Source organism: Sminthopsis crassicaudata, chromosome 3 (assembly GCF_048593235.1).
Source record: "Sminthopsis crassicaudata isolate SCR6 chromosome 3, ASM4859323v1, whole genome shotgun sequence".
Lineage (NCBI taxonomy): Eukaryota > Metazoa > Chordata > Mammalia > Dasyuromorphia > Dasyuridae > Sminthopsis > Sminthopsis crassicaudata.
In genome coordinates, this window is record NC_133619.1 from 401,305,235 (window position 1) to 401,331,218 (window position 25,984).

Genomic DNA, 25,984 nt, shown 5'->3' on the forward strand with positions numbered 1-25,984 from the left:
GGCAGTCCAGCCAAGGATAGATTTCCAAAAAGGGACAGGCCACTGTGTCTCAGCCTCTCCCCCAAAGCAGCCTCCTAAGGCTAGGAGATTTAAGATAAAGAGGCTGGGACAAAATCTATTGTGGCTGCTGCTGACTAACAGGAAATATAAAAAACTTGGGATGGGATCAAAGGTACAGGGGAAGATTAGTCAGAGTGGAAACTATGGGCTGATTCAGACTGATTCAGCACAATTTCAATAAAGATAGGGATGAGGTAGCTAACTTCTTGGAGGAGGTAGGTAGTCTCTGAGTTTGGTTTTGGAGAATCTTGAGTTTACCTTTACTTTAGATAGCTCGTTACTTTTCTCCAGGCTCCACTCCTTACTCTGGACTTATCCTACCATATTTTCTCAGGTACTTTCCCTGCTCTACTTTCCCTGATTTTCAGCTTCCTTCTATAAACTGCCCTCCCCATTAGAATGCAAGCTCCTTATTTATTTCCCTTCCAGAAATATCTAGAATAATCAGAATGAAGGCAATGCCTTTTGCTTGTATTTGTATTCCTAGTATTTAGCACTGTGCCTAATTTAATAATTTAGAACTTAATAAATAATTTCTTCTCCTGACTTGATTTTACAGAGTATCTTTCATTTACTATTAGAGGTGGAACTAGGAATGGTGGGAATCTATACTAGCCTTGGTGGTTAACAGGAGTAAAGTGATAGAGGGAGGAAAGGTAATTTTAGAATAGTGGACAAAAAAGAGGGCAGTTTGATTGGGACGTAGAATATGTGTAAGATAAGTCTGGTAAGGTAGGCTAGAGTGAAATGTGGAGTCTTGAATGCCAGATGAAGAGCCTATATTTTATTTTGTAGGCAATAGGAAGATACTGAAACTTTTTGTTAGAAAAAACTCTAATTCTAAGAAATGAGGAAATAATACTAACCAACCTTATTTGGAAGAACAATGAACAAAACCCCAAGCCATTGTAAAGGAAATTTGGTAAATGATGAAAAATAATTATTAATTACAATTATGTAATGAAAAAAAAAAAAAAAAAAGCAGCTGTTGACTCCCTCCTGTGAGGTCCCTGATGGAGTTTTCTATAGAGATACTTTTGTTGTTCAGTCTAACTTTTTTCTTGGTATTTGGTTTACCATCTCCTTCTTCAATGGATTAAGAAAAAGGTTAAATGGCTTGCTCACACCCAGGAAGTGTTTTAGGTCACATTTTAACTCATCTTGATGATTCCAGGTCCAGTGCTCTAGCCATTGAACCACCTAATTGCCATAGAGCATTTTTGTTGTTCTGTTGTATCCCACTCTTGCTGACTCCATTTGGGATTTTCTTGATAAAAATACTGAAGTGGCTTTACAAATGAGGAGCTGAGGCAAAAAAGGGTTAAGTGATTTGCCCAAGTAACTATCTGAGATCATATTTGGAATCAGGAAGAGGAATCTTCCTTGACTTCAAGCCCAGTATTCTATCCACAGTGCCATTTTACCATTTTAAACATTTTTAGCTTCCCTCCCTTTTTTTTTTTTTTTTTTTTTTTAGTGATTTAGTGACGTCGTGGGACAATTTGTATCTGTTAGGGTTTGCATAAGAACAGATGGAACATAGATGGAAGTAGAACAGTAGAACATTCGAAATCTGTGCTAATCTAGATAGACTGTAATGTTCTTCCAGGTGATAATGATGGAAAACTATTTGAAAAGAATGAATAGAGAAGTGGAGATTGGCCTGGGAATCAAACTTCCACATTTGCCAGATCTATTTTAGATCAAAAGTTGCTTCCTGGGGGCAGCTAGTTGCCAGTCCTGAAGAAGTAAGGAAGACCTAAGTTCAAATCTGGTTTCAGAATTTAGCTGTGTGATCCTGGGCAAGTTACTTAACCCCACTGCCTCAGGGGGAAAAAAAGTTGCTTCCCATACTCGAGTCATTTGTCTCTACAATCCAAATGACTTTAACTTTTGCAGTGAAATTGTATATGTATACATACACACAAAAATTATAAAATTTGTTTTCTTTACTTCTCAATGTGGGGAGAAGGGGATGGAGTTGATGAAAAAATGGATTTTTGCTGATTGAAAAAATAAAATGCAATTTTAAAAAATGCTTCCTGGTTAGTCTCACCATGATGTTTGGGGAAAGAAGTTCTGGAAAATGATATATTGTGGAAAGCAGGACTATGGTGATAAAAGGATTAACTTAGAATCACAGACAGAGGGCATCAAGTCAGTTTCAACTACTTATTATAACTCAATGAGTAATTGGGGATCTTTAGGTTTGAGAAAGAAGGCGTGGGGGTCCGGAGACATGGTAGTGATCTTAGATTATTTGAAGGGTTTTTTCTGTTTGACACCAGAAGACATATCAGTACAATGAATGGAAATTGTAGTAATGGCAGATTACCTTCAAGGAAAGAACTTCTATTCAAGAAGTAGAATGAGCTGTCTCAGGAGGTAGCAGGTTGCTATTCCAGTAGTAGTATTCAAGAGAAAGTTGGACAACCACATGTTGGAGATTGTCATGGGGGGAATCTTGGTCTAGATGGCCCCTGAGGTCTCTTAAGCTCTGACATTCTGCAAAGTACATTTTTTTACATCTCTAAACGGATAAAATTAATGGATCCCATAGTCCTCAACACCACCAATAGCAATAGATAATATTTATATGGCATTTTAAAGTTTGCAAAATGTAGCTTTTCTGATTGGTTCCCACAATAACCTGTGAGGCAGTGATATTATCCCCATTTTACATATAGAACTTCGAGAATGTAAAAGGCTTGCCCAGGTTCACATGTTCAGTGTCTAAAACTGGATTCAATCTCAGGTCTTTCTGGCTCCAAGTTCAGCACCCTATCCACTGTACACCCTAGCTGCTCCAATACAAAAGTCCCCAAACTAGCTGGTTCATCATCCTCCCAGATGCTCTGCTCCTTTGGTCTACTTATGTAGTAGTTTCACATCTAATATTCTCTGGGCCCCTCTGCATCATTTGCCCATCTTATTAAGTTCCTAAGGATCGAGAACAATGGCAGAATTAATTACCCTGTCCTATGCTAAGTATCCCTAGGTGCCACCAAAGTCTGGCACCATGACAGAGCCTAAGAAGGGAAAGGGAGGGGATTCAGGCTGATGGTAGCTCCTGTTGGTAATGTCAGCTTTCAGCATATGCAAGCTTACCACTTTTTGATTCCCATCAGGTTCTGTTAGCAGCCACTCAATATCCAAGGTGTCTCTTTCTGGGAGTCCCAGCTGATGATGACAAGGCAAAGTGACCTTCTCCTCAGCTACTTTTTTGATTTCCATATGAGTCCCCCATGTTCCAAAATAACAGGAAACTGAAAGAGAGAAATTTTGTCACTGATGCAAAATGGAGAGTAACACAACAAAGATGGGAGAGCAGGATTCCAGGTTTTTCAAGTAGAAGGATCAGATGACTACTTGATAAGAATGGATTTGTGTATCACTTTGGGAGATGGAAACATTCAGAGATCTCTCAGAAAATCCCTTTTAATTCTGGGACTCTCTGGTTGTTTAATGGATCTTAGAAATGAACTTAGGATTTCTGGGTACAAATTCTAATAAATGCTAACTATTTAACAAGTTATTTAGCTTCTTTGAGTCTGTTTATTCATCTCTAAAATGGAAATAAGATTCTTCCATTTTTCTTTCTTTCCTTCCTTCCTTCTTCCCTCCATCCCTTCTTTCCTTTGTTCCTTCCTCTCTCCTTCCATCCCTCCTTCACTTTTTTTCTTATGTCACTATCATAACAATCAAAGGCAATAATAGATGTGAAACCACCTGGAAGAAAAAAATATACTATACATATGTAAAACTTCATTATCATTTACCAAAGTAGATCAATTTGATTCCAGAAGCTGTTTTCAACCCTTGTCTCTGCCTGACAATTTGCTTCTTTCTGTGTATAAACCCTCCACCCCCAATCATTCTCACCATTTTTATTACCATGGCAACATGAAATGTTGGAGGGTCATTTAGCAGATGAACAGACTTCCCAGAGTTCCTCAGGTGCTAGTGTCAGGCTCTCCTAGGCAAGCACACACTCTGGCTGCCTCATGCAGTAGTCATAGCTGCTGCTAGGGGAAAAAAATCTCCTCCTCTAGTCCCTTACTAATTCAAGGAAAAACTGGTGGTGGCCATGTTCTAACAAAGAGACTGCCTTAGGGGAGAAAGGAAGCCGATTCTCCTGCTCCTGTCCCCCACAGAAAGAGCAGCTCCCCCTAGCTCAAGGGGCAGTGGTCTTTGCTCTAAACCCATCCTGGAATGCAGGGCCATGCAAATCCTTTCCAGGGGACCTAGGTCCATGCAAGGCACTGCCTCATCCCCACGCATGCTCCATGGGCTGTCTCCTGAGTACACCCAGAGCAGCTTCAATATACTCTTTCTGTTGGCTTTATTCTTTGAGGGCTTGCAGACCCATACAGGCTGTTAAATCATCCCAACTGGGACAGCACACCAGGAAGTCCTGGGGCAAATAGTCCTAACATCTTATTCTCATAGTGGTAGTGGTGCTCTATCCACTTGCCACCTAAGCTGCCCTAGTCATAGACATTAAAGCTAGAAGAAACTTTGAAATCAAAAATCATGCAGTCATTTTATTATACAGATGAAACTGAGATATAGAAAGTTTCTATAAAAAGACAGTATAATAGAGTAAAAATACTACTGTACTTTGCAGTCTCATATTTTTCCCTTTTATAAGTGTCGGTTCTAAGTTAATGAACCTGTTTGATTCCTATACATGACACTCCATATTTCATTTCATGTCTCTCATCTCCACGTCTTTGCGGATATGATCTTTTATTTTTTGAATGCATACCCTTTTTATCTCTAGCCTCCGGAAAACCCAGCTCAGTACCTTTTTACCTTTACCCTAAACCTTTCTTGTTATTCCCTGTTCTTCACACCCTTTCCATGTGGAACTTATTTTGTATATGCTTTCTCATTTACTTTTCTACAAGAAGCTTGGTATTCTACATATATGTGTAAATATAAATATATATATATGTATATATATATATATATACACACACATAGAGAGAGATATACATTTCAGTACAATATAAACTCCTTATAAACAAACGCAAAGTGTGTATATAGAGTTTATATAATTATGAATAAAATTATATGTAAAAACAATTTAATATGTACATATGTTTATATATAAACACATACATATTCCATTAGAATATAAATTCCTTGAGGACAGTGACTGTTTCTTTTCTTCCCTTTCCTTTTCTTTTCCTTTTTTCTCCTTTTATTTAAACTTTCTTTTCATCCTCATCCTGGTATTTAATATAAGCTTTACTGAATTGACTGGGAATCAATCACTTTTATTCATTTTGTTTTATGCATTAATTTTTTCAGGGTTTGAACACAGTACTAAACCTTTACTATGCCTGAAAATGAAATGCAAATATATGCATCTGTTGTGGCTATCAACTCTACTGGAGTGAAGCTCCATTAGGTCATTCACTATAACTTCTGGTTCTTGAATTTTCTCTCCTGGGGAAAAAAAAAATTAAAACTAAAAACAAAACAAAATCCCTTGGGACTAGGATAGAAAGATGTTTTCAAGGTAAGAACAAGCCAGAGAAATTTAAGAACCTCAAGCTACCAAGTAGGTATTTGAACCAATCCAATTTTATTACATATTGTTTGACTATTCCTGGAAAACTGGAAAACTACAAAAAACAGCTTCTCCTGTATCTGATTCTCTGTGGGTCCATGGGCAATTCATTTACCCTTATTGGTCCTAAGTTTTCCCATTTAAAATGAAGGGGTTGTTCCGTATGACCCTATACCCCATAGCCATTAGATAAATGGTTTTCTGGGAAACATCTTGCTTTATTTCTCCTTTTGCACAAGAAACATAAACCTCAACCATTAGTCTTACTTCTCCCTACTGTCAGATGATGATTTTTTTCAAGATATGAACATAGATAGCTGTTTGTGTGTCAAAGTTTGAACATGGCAAAATTTTTAAAAGTTTAAAATCTTCATTTTCTTTATATTTATGTACACAATTCCTTAGCTCCTTTTGTATTTGTAACTTTTGCCCTTTTTCTTGTGTAACTCATGTTTGAAACAGCATGGATTTTCCTCCTCTCCAGTTTCCTGGATCTTTTAGCTTCCAGACAAGGATGGGATTCACAGAGTGAAAAGTTGAATTGCCCATGCCTTTTAACATGGTTGCTTAAAATTGCTCAATATTTGATTATACTCACCCATTCAAAATGTAAAGTTAACTAAAGTAAGGGGTCAAATTTCCTCCCTTTACTGTATCTTTTTCAAGTATCCACTATTAGGATATACATAATTCTGGGTATTCAATACACAGTATTTATAACCGCCAATTAATATAATAAAATGAATGTCAGCGCGTGATCTGCCGAACTGAGTTCTGTTCCTTTGTTTCTTCAAACAATAATAAAATTGCAAAAATCTAAATGAATCTCTTTCTTGTCAATTCAAAATACCATAGAACTATTTAAGATCACATCTGGGTCACTCTCTGAATCTCAGTTTCTTCATCTGTAACATGAAAGGAGTTGGGCTAGATGACCTCTGAGGTCCTTTCCAGCTTAATGTATGATCCTATTATGCCCATTTTACAGATAAGGAAATCAAGACCCTGATCACCAAATCTGACAAAGTGGAAAGTTTCCCTTATTTCTGTTCCTGAACATGCACTAATTTTCTTTATTTTTTATGTAAACAAATAGTATTTTATTTTTCTAATGACATGCAGAGATAGTTTTCAACATTCATTTTTATAAGATTTTTTTTCCCCTGGGGCTGGGGTTAAGTGACTTGCCCAGGGTTACACAGCTAGGAAGTGTTAAGTGTCTGAGACTAGATTTGAACTCAGGTCCTCCTGAGTTCAGGGCTGGTGCTCTATCCACTGCGCCACTTAGCTGCCCCATTTTTATAAGATTTTGAGTTTCAAATTTTTCTCCCTCATCCTTCCCCAAGATGGCAAGCAGTCTGATGATATAGGTTATACACGATGAAATACTTTTCAAACGTGAAACCAGAACCTTCTAAAGAAAGGACTATTACCTGCTACATAAACAGTTAATGAAACAAATGTGGAAATGCACTTCTAGGCCACTAGAGGGAAACATAGGCTCAATTATTCATAGCAGCAATCACCACCACCACCACCAACAAAAAAATGGGTGGAGGAGGAGAAAGGACTTGGTATTGTATATTTAGGAAATTCAGGATATTCATCAAATATGTATTTTTTTCCCCCCACCCAATCTTCCTTTTCCTAAAGCCTCAATACCACTTTCACCCCCTCTACAGATTTCTGATTCCTGTCAGCACAGGGTCCATGAATCCAACCTAAACCAATTAAACAGATTAATTTTTTTAATATAACTCACATATTAATTTAATATAATTTACATATTTTATATATTATAATAATTTTATTATTAATTTCCACACAAGTTCATAGCATTGGTAATGCTCACATACTACTTCTGAGCTTAGGTTTGCCCCAGCCTCCTGAGGAAGGCAGATAGGGGACAGTTCATGACTTCTGGACAAGAACTATGCACTGGGTCACTTCAAAGAAGGAAGAAATGCTTTTGCAACATGAATAATATGGAAATATGTTTAAGATTATTGTATATTATAGCTTATGTAGAACTGCTTGCTTTCTTGGGGAGGAGAGAAAAGAAGAAAAGGAAGGGGAGGAAATTTGGGATTCAAAATCTCACAATATTGAATGTTGAAAACTATCTTTACATATGATTAGAAAAAAAATACTATTAAGTGGGAAAAAAAGAAGTAATGTTTTTTTCCCACTCTGGCCACTCTCCTTACTAAATAGATTCTTTATCTAAAGGATTCATTTTACACTTCACAAATATGGAAAATGAGAAGTTGATAGAGCCAGAATTTTAATCCAGATCCTCTGGGTCTAGAATCAGTATTATTTCCACTGAGTAAGTATACTGAGCCTTCGAGGAATAAAGTAATTTTCCCCAAATAACACAGCTAGTAAGTGAGACCAGAAGACAAGGGCAATAGAAGGTCAGGATTTTGCTTTTTTGTTTCTTTTTGGGGGAGTGGGAGGAACAAACATTGCCTACTTCAGCTAGAAGCCAGGAAGCAGATAGGTGGCTCAGTTTAGTAGAACCCAGGCTCTGGAGTCAGGGGGACCCATCTTTCTGAGCTCAAATCTGGCCTCAGACACTTCCTAGCTGTGTGACCCTGGGCAAATCACTTAACCCTACCTGCCTCAGTTTCCTCATCTGTAAAGTAAATTGGAGAAGAAAGTGACACTCTAGTATCTTTGTCAAGAAAATCCTGTGGATAGTATAGTTCCTGGGGTCACAAAGAGTCAGACAGGACTGAACAATTATCTCAGCTCATCCAAAATATAGAAGCTGCTCTATCTCCCATCCTCCCGTTTTTTGTACTCTCTTTCTACGCAGTGTCTAATTCTCTGCTGGCTTCCAAACCCAACCTCAACAGCCTTTGAGAGGTCAGAGTTGTTAGTTCTGTAACCTTGGAGGGATTTCCAAAAAGAGACTTCCCCATACAAATGAAATCACAGGCCTGGTCCAAAAAAAAGTCTCACTCTGAATTTTAATAGGAGTTTCTTTGAAGATTAAAAGCTTTCCACTCTCAAAGAAATGAACCAAAGGAAAGATTTCCAGATATCCCAACAAGCAACCTAAAAATATTTTTGGTTTGGGAGATGAAAGGGAGAGTGTCTTCATATCATATTCTCTTGAAATGTACCAACTCTGCCTGCTCATTATGGGTTCTGAATGTGAGGTATGCATGTAGCAAAACAGACACTGAGCACATAATATTGTCATAATGATGGTTAGCACATGTACAGCAGTTATGGTTACAGAAAACTTGTATATGTACTTTCATCTAATGCTCTTACCAAACCTTCCAGGTAAATTGTATGAAAGCTTTAGTTTCTTTTCTAAAGATGAAGAGGGTAGATGATTCTTTCAAGTTTACTTCGTGATTAGGTATTAGAGCAGAAATTCCAATCCAGTTCTGAAATCAGGTTTCATGAACTTCCGACCATCCCTTGCTGACTTTCTTATACAACTAAACCCCCTTCCTCTCTCCCTTAACTTAACAAATGATTACTAAATGCCTGGAGTATTTAGCAATGCTAATGACTAAATTACTAGTAATAATAGTAAATTATTAGTAGACTAGACAATGAAATAATTTGACCTAGATTTTGCCCCAGATCTAATCTGCCTCCAGTAAAATCTGGTGGGAGGATAAGTCATGTCCATCACAAATTGGCAGGTGATTTGTGAAAGAAGTATCCTGGGAAAATGCTATGAGAATTAAGGATCACAAGATCAGCAATTTGGGGTTGGAAGGAATCTTGGAAATCAACTACTTCAACCTTCTCATTTTGTAAATAGGGAAGCTCAGGCCCAGGGAAAGAAAGCCCAAAGTCACACAAGGGATGAGTCCCAGAGAGCAGTGGGAGATGCTGCTTTAGGAGGAGAAGGTGGAAGGAGGTGAGGAGGAAGATTTACAAGATAAGGTAGAGGTTGGCACTCAATCACTGTCATCAAACATTTTCTGAGCAGAGAGGGTAGGACCCTGGGACCTTAGAATTAAAACACTGCATTCTCTCTCTGGAGCATACAATAATCATAATCATGGGGCTCATGGGTCTGGCCTGGGAGGAGACACGCTGACCAGATGTAAAGTAAAAAGAAAATCCCCCAACTAGGATTTTTGTCTATAAGACCCTAAATAATCCAGTTTGATTTTTTTTTTTTTTTTTAATAAATTGGGAAGTTATGCTTGTATTAGCATTAAAGTTTAGGACACTGGATCGATAGCCACTGGTGATGAGGCAAGTCATTTACCTTTACTGAGCCCATTTCCCTATCTATGAATGGGGAATAGGGCGGCTAGGTGGTGCAGTGGATAAAATGTTTAAGTTCATCTTCCCAAGTTCAAATTCAGCCATATTGTATGACCCTGGGCAACTCAGTCAACCCTAGTTACAACTCAGTTTCCTTATCTGTAAAATGAACTGGAACAGTAAATGGCAAACCACTCTGATGAGAAAACCCTAAAATGGGTTTCAAAGAGTTGGATGTGACTGAAATGACTGAACAACATTTACAAATTATCTTTCAAATATCATCTCATTTTATCTTCACAATAATTCTAGGAATTAGGTGCTATTATTATCTCTACTTTACACATAATAATGGTTAACATTTCTATCGTGTTCATTATGTGCCAGGCACTATATAAATATTATTTCATTTGATCCTTACAACAACCCTGAGAGGTAAGTACTATTCTTATCCCGATTTTACAGATGAGGAAATTGAAGCAGAGGTCAAGTGACTTGTTCAGGGTCCCACAACTAATAAATGTCCAAGGCTGGATTTGAACTCAAGTCTTCTTGACTTCAGGCCACCTAACTAACTGCCCCTATAAAATGAAAATAATAATTTTAGTATTTAGTTCATGGTATTCTTGTGAGCATTAAATGAGACAATGTAACGTGCTTTGCAAAGCTTACAGTGCCCTCTATAAATGTCAGTAGCTATTATTACTATTATTCTTATTAATTAATGACGATTTGCCCATTAATGTATTCCTGGTGCAATTCATGTGTTATATTTTGTCACAAGAGGTTATGGCCTAGCATTAGCCAGGGGACTTGGGATCAGATTTTTTTTTTTTTTTTTTTTAATTATAGCTTTTTATTTACCAGATGTATGCATGGGTAATTTTCCAGCATTGATAATTGCAAAACCTTTTGTCCCAACTTTTCCCTTCCTTCCCTCCTCCCCTCCCTCAGATGGCAGGTAAAATATGTTAAAATATAAGTTAAATACAATAAATATATTCATGTCCAGTTGTTTTGCTGTACAAAAAGAATCGGACTTTGAAATAGTGTACAATTAGCCTGTGAAGGAAATCAAAAATTCAGGCTGACAAAAATAGGGGTATTGGGAATTCTATGTAGTGGTTCATAGTCATCTCCCAGAGTTCTTTCGATGGGTGTAGCTGGTTCAGTTACTTACTGCTCTATTGGAAATTATTTGGTTCATCTCATTGTTGAAGAGGGCCAGGTCCATCAGAATTGGTCATCATATGGTATTGTTGTTGAAGTATATAATGATCTCCTCTGATCAGATCTTTTTTAAATGATCTGGAAAATTAAGGTATTGACACAGCTCACTCAAGAGATATAGGAATTGTGGGGCAGCTAGGTGGTGCAGTGGATAGAGCACCGGCCCTGAAGTTAGGAGGACCAGAGTTCAAATCTGGTCTCAGGCACTTATCACTTCCTAGCTGTGTGACCCTGGGCAAATCACCTAACCCCAATTGCCTCAGGGGAAAAAAAAAGAGATATAGGAATTTATCAATTGTTAGCTTATGCACAGCAAGAGGATCTCCGGGTAAATTTAAGCTATCAGAATTATAAAGGATCTTAGAAGTTATCTAGCTCCAAATATTCACTTAAAAATGGGAAGTATGAGGCCCACAAAAGTGAAGATTGCCTAGTTAACTGGAAATCAAGGACTGGTCCCTGGGGCTCCTGGATTCCAGATTCAGGGCTTTTCCTTGGGGGGACCCTCTGACTCCCACACAGACATCAGCCTAGGTTTGATGAGGGAGCTGTGCGATTGTACTTCAGCCAGGTGATTGGAGATTTAATCCTGGAAGACTTCCTAGGAGAATAATGCTTTGTTAGAATGGAAAAGAGGCAGGAAAGCTTCCAGTACCAAAGAAGGAAGAAAAGGAGTGATGGAGAGTCAGCCTGAGGCTGCAGTTTGCATAAGGAAGCAAGGAGGTTTGCAGAGATAGGGACTGGCCCCAGGTAGACACTGAGTCATCCTTTTGGCCCTTTGGGCGAAGATAAACTGCTTGTAGGTCCTGGGTATGCTGGGCTTAGAGAGAGGAGGGCTGGACCCTGATTCATTCCTCCCTCTGGGCCCTACTTTCAACCTTTATAAAATGAAGGTAACATTTGAAGTACCTGAGCTGCCCAGTTGGCTCCATACATAGACTGATCCTGGAGTTAGGTAGTTGTTGCTGTTCACTGTTATCCAACTCCATTATCCTGTGACCCCATTTGGAATTTTCTTGACAAGCATCCTAAAGTGGTTGGTCATCTCCTTTTCTGCTCATTTTACAGATGCGGAAACTGAGGCAAATGGGGTGAAGTGACTTGCCTAGGGTCGCACAGCTAGTAGTTTCTGTCAGAATTGAACTCAGGAAGATGAGTTCCTGGCCCAGTGCCACCTAGATGATCCATAAGGGGTAGGTGACTTGGCCAGGATCACCCAGCCAGGAAGGACCTGATATCCCATTTGAACTCAAGTCTTCCAGACTTCCAACCAATCCTCCATTCTTTGTGCTTCCTAGTTTCCCATCCTCAGAGAGGACTGAGCCTCAGGCACTATCCCTTAAGGGAGATCCCATTAGTATCCCTTTAAGTAGCTGGCACTGGGCTGGGAACCAAGAGACTCATCTTCCTGAGTTCAAATCCAGCCTTAGAATCTGACCAGCATGTGACCCTGGGCAAGTCACTTAGCCTCTGCCCTTATTCCCAGCATTGGCGGACTGTGTTCCATAGGGTCACTAAGAATCAGATGGGACTGAGTTACTGAACAGCAACACCCAAAGTACCTACCTCACAAGGTCATGAGCAGTTTAGTTGAACCAAGATATGCAAAGTGCTTTGTAAGCATTAAAGCACTGTATACATGTTAAGCATTATTATTATGGAAATTATCCATTAATTAATTTACAGAAAAATATTTATTGCTTATCTTGTAGGCACCCTGCTGGGTGCAGTGGCAGGCAGAAACAAAAATGGGAATTCCAATTTCTTTACAACAATTTATTAACAGTTCATTAGGTTTCTATGACCAAGGCACTATTCTACTTATTAAGAATACAAAGATAAAAATAAAAAATATTCTCTGTTCTCAAGGAGAGCTACAGTTGCAGTCAGGAAGACCTACGTTCAAATCCTGCCTGATATATCTACTAGTGGTGGGACCCTGAACAAATCCCTTCATCTCCCTGAATTTCGTTTTGATCATCTATAAAATGAGGGAGCTGGACTTAATGGCCTTCAAGGTCACTTCTAGCTCTATATCTATAAGCCTTTGAAAGACTTCCAAATAGGAAGTTTCATTTTTTGCTTTTGTAGGATTATCTCTATTCCCTATCTTTCTTTTTCTTTTTAAAAAATGGTATTTAAAAAAAATAAAAATTGTAGTTTTTTTCAATTACATGTAAATGCAATTTTTAACATTCATTTTTTAAGATATGATTTTTAAGTTCCAAATTTTTCTCCCTACTTAGGACAGTAAGAAATTTGATACAGGATATCATTCTAAAAGCTCATCAGCCTACTTTTATTCTATTACCCCTTTTCAAAAAAAGTGACAATATATACCCATCTCCAGTCCAGTGAGGCATTTCCTATCTTCCAGAGCTGGTCAGAGACCTCTGACAGTGGCTTACCCATTCAAATCATGACTTCTTTTTGCATTTCAAAATAAAGTTAGGACAGGCATGGTGACTTGAACTCTTTGAAGACATTTTTATGCTCTTTTTTTTTTTTTTTTTTTTTTTAATAATATCCTTACTGACCATAGGTTTCAATTTCCTGCTGATATATTTCTTCTTTCTTTCTTAATCATTCTCCAAAGCAGAGAATTCAGAGCTGAAATATTATTATTGTTGAATGGTTCTATCTTGTCCCAGACATAAATTCTCATCTTTCAATCTCCATCATTCCTATTTATTCCAAATTCTTTGTCTAGCCTTCAAGATGGCTAAAAAAGTCCATTTTTATTATTTTTGAGTCAAAAAGCTTCTGGGCTTTTTAAAAAGTGAAACCACCCTCCTCTTTTGTACTCATCCTCATCTTCAGTACCTGGTTCTTGCTTTTATCATTTGTACCTGACCTTGGAAAAATCCAAGTAATGAGCTTTCTGTTGGTTGTACTGGTTCTTTTAAACACTTTTCCCTTTTCTTGTCTACACTCTCCATCTCTCAGTCCCTAGTCCTCTTACTATTTCAGTGATTGTACTCTGCTAAGCCTCAGTCTTGTATTACTCCCATGATTTACTACCTTTGTTCCTATACTTGTGCTACTGAATGAAGGTAGAGAAAATCACACAACCTCAACTGGGCCCTCACTACTACAAGGCAATTTTACCATGCTACAATCTACTAAACTTCTCTTATTGACTTATCCCACTTGTCAAAGTGACTCTTCCAAACCTTTTCATCCTTCCCTAAAACTCTTATGGCTCTCCCTTCCCCACTCTCTCAGCTGAGAACCCTGCCTTATAATTTACCAAAAAAATGTAATCCTATTTTCTCTTTTCATGATCATCTCACATCATTCATTTGCCTTCTATTCCTCATTTCTCCTTCACCCCTCTCTCACATTTTATTCCTTACTAAGGCTAATCCCTCTGTGATCCCATTCCATCTTGTCTTCTCGAAGACAGTGCTTCTCTGTCATCCCCACTCCCTCACTTATTTTCTTTTGTTCTAAGTGAAAAATTTTATATTTCATTTTTTACAATTGATAGGGCGTAACTTCTAGGAGAAATATAGCAGTAATCCTAAGGCCCCCAGACTTTAGGAGTGTTATTATTCTAACAATCTGTTTGTCTATGATCTTCTAGCTTTAGGAACAGTATAGTCCTACAAACTTAACAGACTGCCAGATAACAATCTGTTGGTCAGAGATAACAGGGTTTCTGAAACCCTGTTATGTATGTAGGAACCAAGAATAAGAAGTTAAATTTATAGGTTCCTTGCTAAATCCTTTTGGAACATAGCCTGCTTCAAGTTACAATTCTAATAATCTTTGTCCCCTGACTTGAAGATGGCTTCAAGCCTGCAAATTCTTTTTCTTTTTTTGACTGAGATAATTGAGATTAAGTGACTTGCCCAGGATCACACAGCTAGGAAGTGCTAAGTGTCTGAGGTCACATTTGAACTCAGGTCCTCCTGACTTCAGGGCCAGTGCTCTATCCACTGCGCCACTTAGCTGCCCCTACAAACTCTTTTGAGATCACTCATGACACTGGTCTGCAACTCCAACCTTTTGGGGTCTCTTATGAACCTCAATACAATTATATGATAATTTAAAATTTTGTTTTTTATATTCTTTTAAATGTTGAGTTCCAAATTCTCTCCCTTCTTCTTATCACTTCCTCACCCACTGAGAAAGCAAGCATTATGATATCAATTATACTTGTAAAACTGTGTAAAGCATATTTTCATCATAATTTTTTTTTTTTAAAGCAAGAAAAATAAATTAAGAAAATTATTCTCCAATCAGTACTCAAAGTTCATCTGTTCTCTCTCTGGAAGGGGAGAGCATTTTTTTTTTTTAATCATGAGTTCTTTGGAATTGTCTCTGATCATTGTATTGATCATAATAGCCAAATCTATCACAGATGATTATCATCACAACATTGCTGTCTCTCATTTATTTTCAGCTCCTCCCTGTTTACTGGCTCCTTCTCTACAGCCTACAAATATCTCTGAGGTGTCTCCTCAATTGCTTGCAAAAAAATTCTTACTTGATCCTTATATTCCTACTAATTCTCTCCTATATATCTACTGCACTTTGTGGCTAAACTCTTTGAGAAAGTTGCCTATAAAAGATGCCTCCCCTTATTTCTCTTTTCTTAATCCCTTTTTTTCAACTTTATCATTCCTCTGAAATTGCTCTTTAAAATTACTGATGTTCTTAGTTGTCAGAACCCATGGTCTTTTCTCAAGATCACTTTTTCCTCCTTGGTATTCTCTCTTGGTTTGGGGAGCACTCCTCTAACCTAGTTCATCTCCCTTATCTGACCGTCCTTTCTTAATAGTAGCCTTTGCTGGATCCTTATCCAGAACATGTGGTCTAACCCTAGATATACATTAGGCTTCTGCAATGGGTTCTTTACTCTTCTCTCTCTATTATTTGCCTTGGTGATCTCATCAGTTTCCATGGCTTGATTTAATTACCAACTCTATGCTGATGTTTCCTAAAACTTCAAGATTATCAGTGCTCTGTGATAATCAGTTATGCTCTTATTACTACATATTCACTAGACCTTTTAAACTTAATCTGTCCAAAACTTCCCCCCTAAACCTTCCTCATTCCCAAACTTCCATATACACCCCTTTTCTCCTTTAATACAATGTAGATTTTACCACCTCATGCCTGGATTATTGTAACAACTGCTGGGAGTCTACCTGCCTCAAGTCTCTCCACTTTAATCCACCCCACCTTCAGCCACTAAAGTGATTTTTCTAAGGCACAGGTCCATTCATATTACTCTCCTACTCAATAAATGCTATTGCTCCCTACTGCCTCCAAGTGTTCAAAGACCTTCAGAACATTTTCCCTCTGCTATCTTCCCACCAGAGCTGGCTCAGTGTTGGGGAGGCTCCAAAGGAAAGTGTGGGAGAAGAGAGCATTAGGCTGACTACCAGACTAGGGTACACAGAGCCATTGTGCTGACCCCCTTGATGTATGTCTGTAAAACTTGGACAGTATATCTGCACCATGGCAGGAAACTGAGTCCCGCCATTTAAATTGTCTTAGGAAGGTTCTGAAGGTCACGGGCAGGATAAGGCACCAGACACTGAGGGCCTTTTTTGGATTAGCATTCCAGCTCTGCTGCAGAGAGCACACCTCAGTTGGGCTGGGCACGTTATTCAAATGCCAAATGTGCACTTGCCAAAAAGACTATTTTATGGAGAGCTCACACAGGGCGAGCGCTCACAAGGTGGTCAGAAAAAGTGAGACTAGGACATGCTCAGGGGGTTTCTTAAGAAATTAGAATCAGTTTTGACAAGGGAGACACAGAATGGCAGGCCCTCATCAGAGAAGATATGGAACTCTATGAGCAAAGCAGATGAACTGGCCCAAAGGAAACAGGAAATGGGCAAAGTTAGAGAGTCCAGCCCAAATGTTCATAGGGACTATTGGGCCCAACCTGGGGCAGAGCATCATGAGCCCCCAGTGGTCTGATGGGCCCCAGCTGGACACACTGTAATGGGACTATAACATAATGATGCCATTTTGGTCGTACAGAAATAACAAAAAAAATTCCTTTGACCCAAACCTAAAGGCATTTACCTAATGAGAACTAGATGTATCTGGTGGATCCTCAGTGGAAAATCTATGAAAAGAGATAAAGAATATAACTCTTAAAGAATATAACTCTTTCCCTTTGTTACAAAAATGGGGCACTCTGAAGACAAAATGATGCAGGTGTTGTTAGATATGGGCTGGCTATGTGAGCAGCCAAACAGGAGGCCTAAAAGGATGGATATGGAGTCAGGGAAGCCTGCTTTCCTCCTAATCTTTGTTACATTGGTTTTGTTTTTGTAAAAACCTTTTAATTTAATATAAACAAAATTATTTTACAATGCTCTCTCTCTTTGGTTATGAATTCTTCCCTTCTTCATAGATGTGACAGATATATTATTCCTTACTCTCCTAATTTCCTTTATGTCTAAATTATATACCCATTTTCATTTTCTCTTGGTATGTAGTGTGAGATATTGGTTGACACCTATTTTATGTCCTATTGTTTTCCAGTTTTGCCAGCAGTTTTTGTCAGATAGTGAGTTCTTATCCCAATGGGTGGGGTCTTTGGGTTTTTCACACATTAAACTACTATAAGTCATTTATGACTGTCTTGTGTCTACATATATATATGTATGGTTTGAAATCAGGCATAATCAGGCTACCTTCCTTTGTATTTTTTTTTCATTAATTCTCTTGACATTCTTGACCTTTTGTTCCTACCCCCTCTTAATTCTAATGCCTTCCTCTCTTGATTCTCTCCTATATATCCAGTCTATACCGTGTTTGCACATAGTTGTTTGTATGCTGTTTCCCCCATTAGACTGTGAGCTCTGTGAGGCAAGGGACCATCTTTTCCCTCTTTTTGAATCCATAATACTTAGCACAGTTTCTGGCACACAATTTATTAACTGTCTTTTCCACTGGTGTTGAATAGGAGCATATATAGAATAATTCCTAGCAAAAAATTATTGGAAGGATGAACCAGATGCTTCCAAAGTCATACAATTCATTCCAAAACCTAATAAAACTAGCTGTAGTGAGTGGAGGAGTAGAGAGTGGAGAAAGCTAAGAGTTATAGGCTATTCTAATAGAAGCACTGCCCCAGATCATGAGGGTAAAAACAAAGTTTTATTGTATCATTTTCTGTTCTGGTCAGATTGCATTTGAAGTCAGTGTAGTTCTGCATAATCAACATTTTTTAAGGACAATGATAAATCAGAATGTATTAAGGGGGAGGATGATCACGATGATGAGCGTTCTAGATGTCATATCTTCTAAGAAAAAAATTGAAGGGACTGGAGACAAGCCATCTTTGGTGGGGGAAAGGGGCTAAGAGGAGACACGTTAGCTATCATCACTTATTTGAGGTGTTATAATAGAGGAAGAAATAGACTTATTGTTACAGAGAGTGTAACTAGGACATTGTCAGATTTGTAGTGTGAGCGTTCTCTCTATTAGGGGCTCTGTTCTCCATCCTCATTTCCTAATTTTCTTATCTCATGTAATTCTTACTATGTGTTTTTGAAAGTCATGATACATTTTGGTTTTACATTTTAGTAATTTATAGATATAATTTCTCAATGGACTTCTCTACCCCCTACTATCCAATAATTCTTTCCTTAAAATTTAATAACAACTATACTAATAATTACTAGGATTGATGGAATACTTTAAGGTTTGCAAAGCACTTTATAAATATTTCATTTTAACCACACAATAACTCTTATCAGATAGGTGTTATTATTATCATTCCCATTTTACAGATTAAGAAAAGTGAGGCAGCACAGAGATTAAGTGATTTTCTCTGGCTCACACAGCCATTGAAATCACATTTGAAGCCAGGTCTTCCAGAGTCCATGCTCACATAGCCCATGTCTGACAACACGTGCAACATTGTTTTCAGAGTATACCAGTGTAAGAAAAGGAAAGAGGGTCTATTCTTTATCTCTTTTTATAAATCCTTGCCATTGTATACCCCCAGTTCTCATTAGGTTAACACCTTTAGAGTATCTACATAACACCTGAGGTCTTCTGTGAATCCAAGACATAAAAATCAGGCAAATTTTGGCTTAATAACAGAAAGAATTTAGCACCAATTAGGAGAGGCAGGAATGAACTGCCTGCTGAAGTAGTGAAGTAATCTCTTCAAACACGGGCAGGCAGCAATTTGTTAGGGATGTGGGGAGTTCTGCAATACATGAGAGGTTAGACTGGGTGATTTCCACGGTTCTTTTAACTCTAAGATTCAAAATCACTCATATATCTACCACTTTCTATGTACAAGTCATGATGCTTTCAGTTTGTCTTATCTCAGTCTATTAAACAGTATGCTTCTGGAGAATAGCAAATCACTTTGTTTTGTTGTAGACAGCTTGAGCTTATGCCAAGAGAGCTATTTGATTAAAAAATTTGAGAAATTCCATTTTATGCAATGGCATTCATCCATTGAAATAGTTTAAACCACAAGGGGGCAGAAGTTACTCAGAGAGGGCCTACATCACATGTCTAAGTAGATATGATCCATTAACCATGGAATCCATTATGGTTTTAATTTTAAGAAGTGCTTTGCATTTATTTGTGGTTATTGGCTATGGCTTCTGTCAGTCGGGTAAATTTTATTTTTCAGTTTCAAAGACCTATGTAATAAATGGGAATAATGAAAGAAAGAGTCAGGTCACTGAGAGGAAGATTATTCATGAAAATAAATATCCATTATTTCAGTAACCAAAGGCCATTGTTGCAAGTTTTTCAGATGGAATACACCATTAATTCATCTTTCAAAACATCAGCTTCCTCAAAGTCCAAGAAAGAAATTATAATATACAAAACCAACTTTGATTCTTACCTTCCTCTACCTTCTCCCCCAATTCCCTGTATGCCATCATTAGCCAAATCTTTTTGATGGTACATCTGAAATATATTTTAAATCAGCTCAGTGGAGGTCCACCCTTATGCAATAATATGTATGTGCTTCCATGCAAAGCTCTAGAGTGACATTTTCATATATATACACACACACACACATATAGACATAGTCGTCAGGAGTAATACATAGGAGGAAAAAAAATGTGTGGATTTCTCTTTAGAGAACAGGATTAGTCACTAACCTATTTTATTAACATATCTATTTATAGGTTTTATCTAATTCTGAATGCTAGGTTGCTTTCTAAACTTAAATCTTTTATGAGCTTCAGCAGAGAAGTAGAACTGGGAAGGAATATTAAATGTAAAAAGTATATACTTCCTGCTAAGAAAAAGATTGCCAACTCTCTGTGGTATATGGTGGTGGGACACTGTAGTAACATGAACATTTAAATTCAGATAAACTTGATCAAAGACAAGCCTTCCATTCATTTCTCATAGATTTCTCCTTGCATTCCCCATAACAACTGCTGCCCCTTCCCCAATGCTCTCAAATCTAGTTTATTCTACATGCCTCAGTTTCTTCATCTATAAAATGAGCTAGAATAGGAAATGGCAAATCACCCCAATTTTTTGCCAAGAAAATCTCATTCTATCACCTACCTTACTAGAAAAGACATCTCTCTCATTTCCATCCTGTTCCAGAAAGAGAAATGACCTTGATTCATATCTCTTTCCTCTTAGCAGAGAGGTGGAGTATAGATGTGTAATGAGGCACACATTTTTAGTCACAGCCAATGTATTGATTTTTTTTCTTAACTGTTTTTATTTTTTAAAAGAGAAGGTTTTGAGGTAAAGGGGAGTTTCTGGGTCAGATGAGTCAGATGAATTTTTTAAAACCCATAATTTTAGTTTCTTTTCTTTCTTTCTTTCTTTCTTTTTTTTTTTTTAAAGAAGTGGTCTTTCCTTAATAAAGCTAAATTGCTTTTCCTGTGTCTTAGATTCCACCTCACCCTCCCCTCTCCTCTTTAGTCAAATGTTTGTTGAATGAAGTCATGTGTAGTAGTCTATAGATAGATTTACGTATAAATAGGATTATAACCATTTTATATTTGAGAATACTGAGGCCCAGGGCTGGCAAGTGACTTAGACCTTATCACATAGCAAGTGAATGTGTCAGAGACCAGATTCAAATGCAGGTTTCCTTTGCTCTACTCCCTGTGTTTATTCTACTCCAATAGGCTGCCTTTCTCTGATCATAGGATCATTGATCTGGAATTGGAAGGGACCTTAGAGGTCATCTAATTCAAACATCTCATTTTGCAGGTGAGATCCAGGAGGCTGTTACATGCCCAACATCACCCAGGGGATTCGAATTCACATTTTCTAAGAGCTGTGGGTTTCTATTTTCCCACTTGTCCTGCCTCCATCCTCTGCTTCTTCTGCTAATACTTCTGTTGAATTAACCTCTTGTCTCCGCTCCCTCTGGGTAGCTTTCTGCCCTGGCAGTGCATTTCTTTTGGGAAATGGAATTGCTTGTCCTTATGAACCAGATGTTTATATTTGCTGCCCCAGGGTCTAAACAAAGGAACATCTGTTGCAACATCTTTAAATTCTGACCCCTTAAAAAAGAAAAAAATATTTCAACGAAGAATGGTCCTTTGAAAGTGAAGGATCACTGCTGAGTGTGAAGGCAGGTCTCTCTTAACTATTTGGCCACTTTTGACCTCTGAAGCCTATAAAGAAAAAATAACAATGAAGAAGTCCAAGATTCAAGGTTTTCTGTGTTCCCCTGGGCAGGTCAAACAAAGATCTTTAGTGTTCTTTGGAAGAGATTAAGAATAAAGCAAGTTTTCATTAAACTCCTGATGACAGTCTCAGTTTGAAGGCCTTCATCCCTAGTATAATATAGATCCCATGATCCCTCCCTTCTTTGGCTCTGTTTGTAACTTTGAAACACCACCAGAGGTCTCGGGCCTTCCAGTGACAATATTTGCTTAAATCTATTATTTGTTCTGTGATTGTTATAAGCCTAGACCAGACCAGCACTAAAGTTGGGTTCTTTAGGCATTTCATATTGGCCTGCAACTGTGACCCTTCTAAGAAGGTAAACTATATACCTAGGAGCTCCAAGTTCACTTTCAGTGGAAATTAGTGGCAATCTTTTTGTGCATCCACATGGGACACAGGGAAGGCCTTCTCAAAGCAGACTGAACAAATTCTTTTGACCAGGTCGAGTACAGAAAAACCATTATAACTGTGCTTAAAACACAGAAGACCTGTGTTTTAATCCCAATTGTGCCACTAACTAGTTATGAGACTTTTTAAAAATCACTAGACCTCTTGAGGCCTCAATTTTCTCATTTTAAAAGAAGAATGTTAGATGATCATAGGTCCATTTCTACTAAAAAATTCTAAGTATTTGGTGTTATATAAATGTTAGAGGCAGGTCTCCCTTTTGACATTTATTACTTCTGTGATCTTCAGCAAATAGTTTAATTTGCTTAGTATCTCTGGCAATTTCCTTATTTTATCTATCAAGTAACACGAGTTTTATGTCCTTGAGTCAAGATATTTAACCTTTATGTGTTTCTTGTAGAGCCTTTTATAAACAGATTCAAGAATAGTAGGCCTTTAACAAATGATTGTTGACTCTTCGTCTCAAAAAAGAGATATGAGAAGGCTCTCTTCATTGCTGAGGTGGAGACTATGAGTGCATAACACTACAAATCATGTCAGACTTTTTCAATATGTTGGATAGTTTTGCTAAACTTCCCCTCCCTTATTTTTAAATTCTTTGTTATAAGGGAGAGATTCCTGGAAGAAGGAAGAGGGAGGGATACATTGCAAAATCTCTGTTGTTCAGTGGTGTCTAACTCTCTGTGACCCCATTTAGGGTTTTCTTGGCAAAGATACAGGAACGGTTTGCCATTTCCTTCTCCAACTCGTTTTAAAGATGAGGAAACTGAGACATAGGGATAAGTGACTTAAACTTGTCATATAATCACATGAGTAGGAAGTGTCTGAGGAAGATGAGTCTTCTTGATTCTAGGCTCTGAACTCAAGATATTGCACCACCTCCATTGTCCAACAGCTTAACACACTGATGAATACAAATGGAAAAAATCATGAAAAGTGACTAGGCTGGCTACCATTTATCTAATCTTAAGAGGGCCCTCACTGTAGCAAAGCAAACAATTTGTTCCTCCACAATCATTTTATTATCCCACTCTTCAGCTATTCCAAACCTTGTTCTTTCTCAAAGCTCCCATACTATCCTCTCTCCCATTCCTATCAGCTGAAGATCTTGTCTTGTACATCAGTGGGAAAAAAATTAAAGATCATTTGCTGAGAGTTCTCCATTTTTCCATCCTCCTCCTCTCACATTATTCAGACATCTTCCCCCAGTGTCTCCTTCTTCCATCTGGTTTCAGATGAAGATTTGGTTCTTGCTAAGGCAAAGTCCTTTCCTTGAACCGTTGGTCCTTTTCCCTCCAGCCTTTGCCAGCAAATTTCCCCCTCTCCAATCCCCATTCTTTTCCTTATTTTCAATTTCTTCCTAATTATTTCCTCTTGCCTAGAAACATGAATCCATATTTATTTCAGGGTATCTTTCCTACTCTTAAAATAACAACAATAACCATAAAACCTCACTTGATTCTACTTTTCCTGGTAACTATTCTTTATCTCTCCTCCCTTTTGCTGCAAAATTCCTTGAGAAAGTTACCTATTTTCAATACCAACACTTCTTTGAAACCTCCAGCAGACTATTGACATCATTCAACTGCTCTCTTCATTTGCCAGTGATCTCTTAAATGCCAAATAATGGCCTTTTCTCCATCCTCATTCTTCTTGATCTCTCTGAAGCACTTGACACTATTGATCAACCTTTCCTTCCCCTAGTTCTTTTCCTAGCTGTGTGACTTCTCTTCAGACTGCTTCCCTTGTTTTTCCTTCTAACTGTCCTTGGCTTTTACTTTTTACTTTTTACTCCATCTTGTCTACTTGGAGATCTCTTCACATACTAAAGGTGTAAATGTTACCTCTTGCAGATGATTCTGCAACTGATACACAGTTAAATATCTTTAAAGGCCTTTTGTACATCTTAAGCTGAAAAGCATCTCAGAATTCAAATGTACCAGACATTCAAACAGAATGCATTATCTTCTCCATTTCTGAACTTCCTTATTACTGTCAAGTTGTCCCCATCCTTCCAGTCATCCAACACCCACAATCCTGGTGTCCCCTTCATCTTTGCACTCTCATCCACCTCTCAAATCCAATCTGTTGTCAGATTCTGTGGGTTCTACCTTCATAGCATTGATTACATAGGTCTACTTCTCTCTGCTCTTGTCACCCCAATCCTAGTATATCACCTGTGGGCTAGACTACTGCAATAGGCTTCTGACTGGTGTCCCTGCTTCAAATCCCTCCCATGCTCCATTCTGGTGCTAAGGTGATTTTCCTAAACTGTAGGTCTGTTCCTGCCATGCCCAGATCAAGGAATTCCCCACTCTACCCCCTCACTATCCTTCTAGGATACAGTTTTCACTTGTTAAAGCAAGTTCAAATTATGCAAATTCAGCTTCATATAAAGAATTATGAAAGAAATCTGCATTCCCCTCCCCAAAACCTTACGTTAAGGTTTGTCTTTTTCTCTCCTCCTGACCCAGCCCCCACCAAAAAAAATATATATAAAAAAAACAAAAGCAAAAAATAAACTAACCCTCCAAGCAAAAGCAGGAAAAAAAAAAAAAAACAAACAGCTGTACAGAGAGACTACTGAATCAAGGGCTTGGCTTGATTTCCAGCACTGAGAGAGGAACCCTCTGCCCACCCTGCCCATGTCCCCCTTGGTGTCTATCTGCCTGTCCCCAGCCTTTGGGCCCTGTCCCATGTGTTTTCCTGAGCCCTGCCCCACATCTTTGGTTCTCTGGCCAGTTCCATGTGGTTACTGCCCCCGGTATTCCTCCTCCAGCTCTTGCTTCTCTTTATCCACTCCTAGGTGCCTTCAACACTTTCCTCCCTCCCTTTCCCACAATTGCAGACAAATCTGCATTATGTAAAAATGGATTTACATAGAAGTCTGTTCAATAAGCCATTTACACTTAAGAATTGTTTGTACTCAAGGATCAAGAACTCTGGCATTTAAAGTGCTTTATAAGCAGGACCTTTTCTCCTTTTCCAGTATTTTTGCTCTTTCCTCTTCTCCACATAACTCTGATCCAGCTTCACTGGCCAATTTACAATTCCTAAAATAACGAAACTCCATTTTTGGTCTTTACACCTTTGTACTACTTGACTGGCCATGTCTGAAACATTTTTGCCCTTCCTTTTATCATTTAGTTTCTCCACCTTCATTAAAGACCCAGCTTAAAACCCATCTTCTCCAGTGGGTCTATCTGCCTCCCCAATTCCCCTATTGTTAATCCTGTAAATCAATCAATCAATAAACATTTATTAAGCACTAACCATATATTAGTCAATGTGCTAAGGCCTGGAAATACTTCCAAGGAGCTAATAATCTAATGTAAAAGACAGTGCACACACAAATATAATACACAAAACAAGCTACAATAGGACAACTAGGAAATAATTAACAGAGAAATTCTAAAATTAAAAGGACCTGGAGAAGGCTTCTTGTAGAAAGTAGAATTTTAGTTGGGACTTAAAAGAAGCCAGGGATAGAGAGATATAAATGTAGAGATTGATAGAAATACACACACGTGTGTGTGTGTGTGTGTGTGTGTGTGTACATACATATACTATAAACATATAGATATATATCACTATATACATATGTATGTATATATACACATACTTGTATATATATATGTATATATATATATATATATATATGTATATACACAAATATAGATAACTACATTATCGATAGATATAGATACACCTATAGACCTATATATCTTGTATATCCCTAATTATTTACATATTGTTTCAATTTAGAATGTAAACTTCTTGTGGGAAGGAATTGGTTTTTTTTCTTCTCCA

At 38.0% G+C, this 25,984-nt stretch overlaps 1 protein-coding gene across 3 annotated transcripts in view; it reads right to left on the reverse strand.

Annotated features, from left to right (window-relative positions):
- Positions 1-25,984, reverse strand: part of CLMP (CXADR like cell adhesion molecule) — a 116,429-nt gene that overhangs the window by 23,263 nt on the left and 67,182 nt on the right. For 2 of the 3 annotated variants that reach the window (XM_074302708.1, XM_074302707.1), the window contains one exon: positions 3,169-3,326. In XM_074302708.1, the coding sequence (XP_074158809.1) occupies positions 3,169-3,326 (158 nt within the window). Of the gene's footprint in view, positions 1-3,168; positions 3,327-11,063; positions 11,192-25,984 lie in introns of all 3 variants that reach the window. The other variant, XM_074302709.1, reaches the window with a different exon arrangement.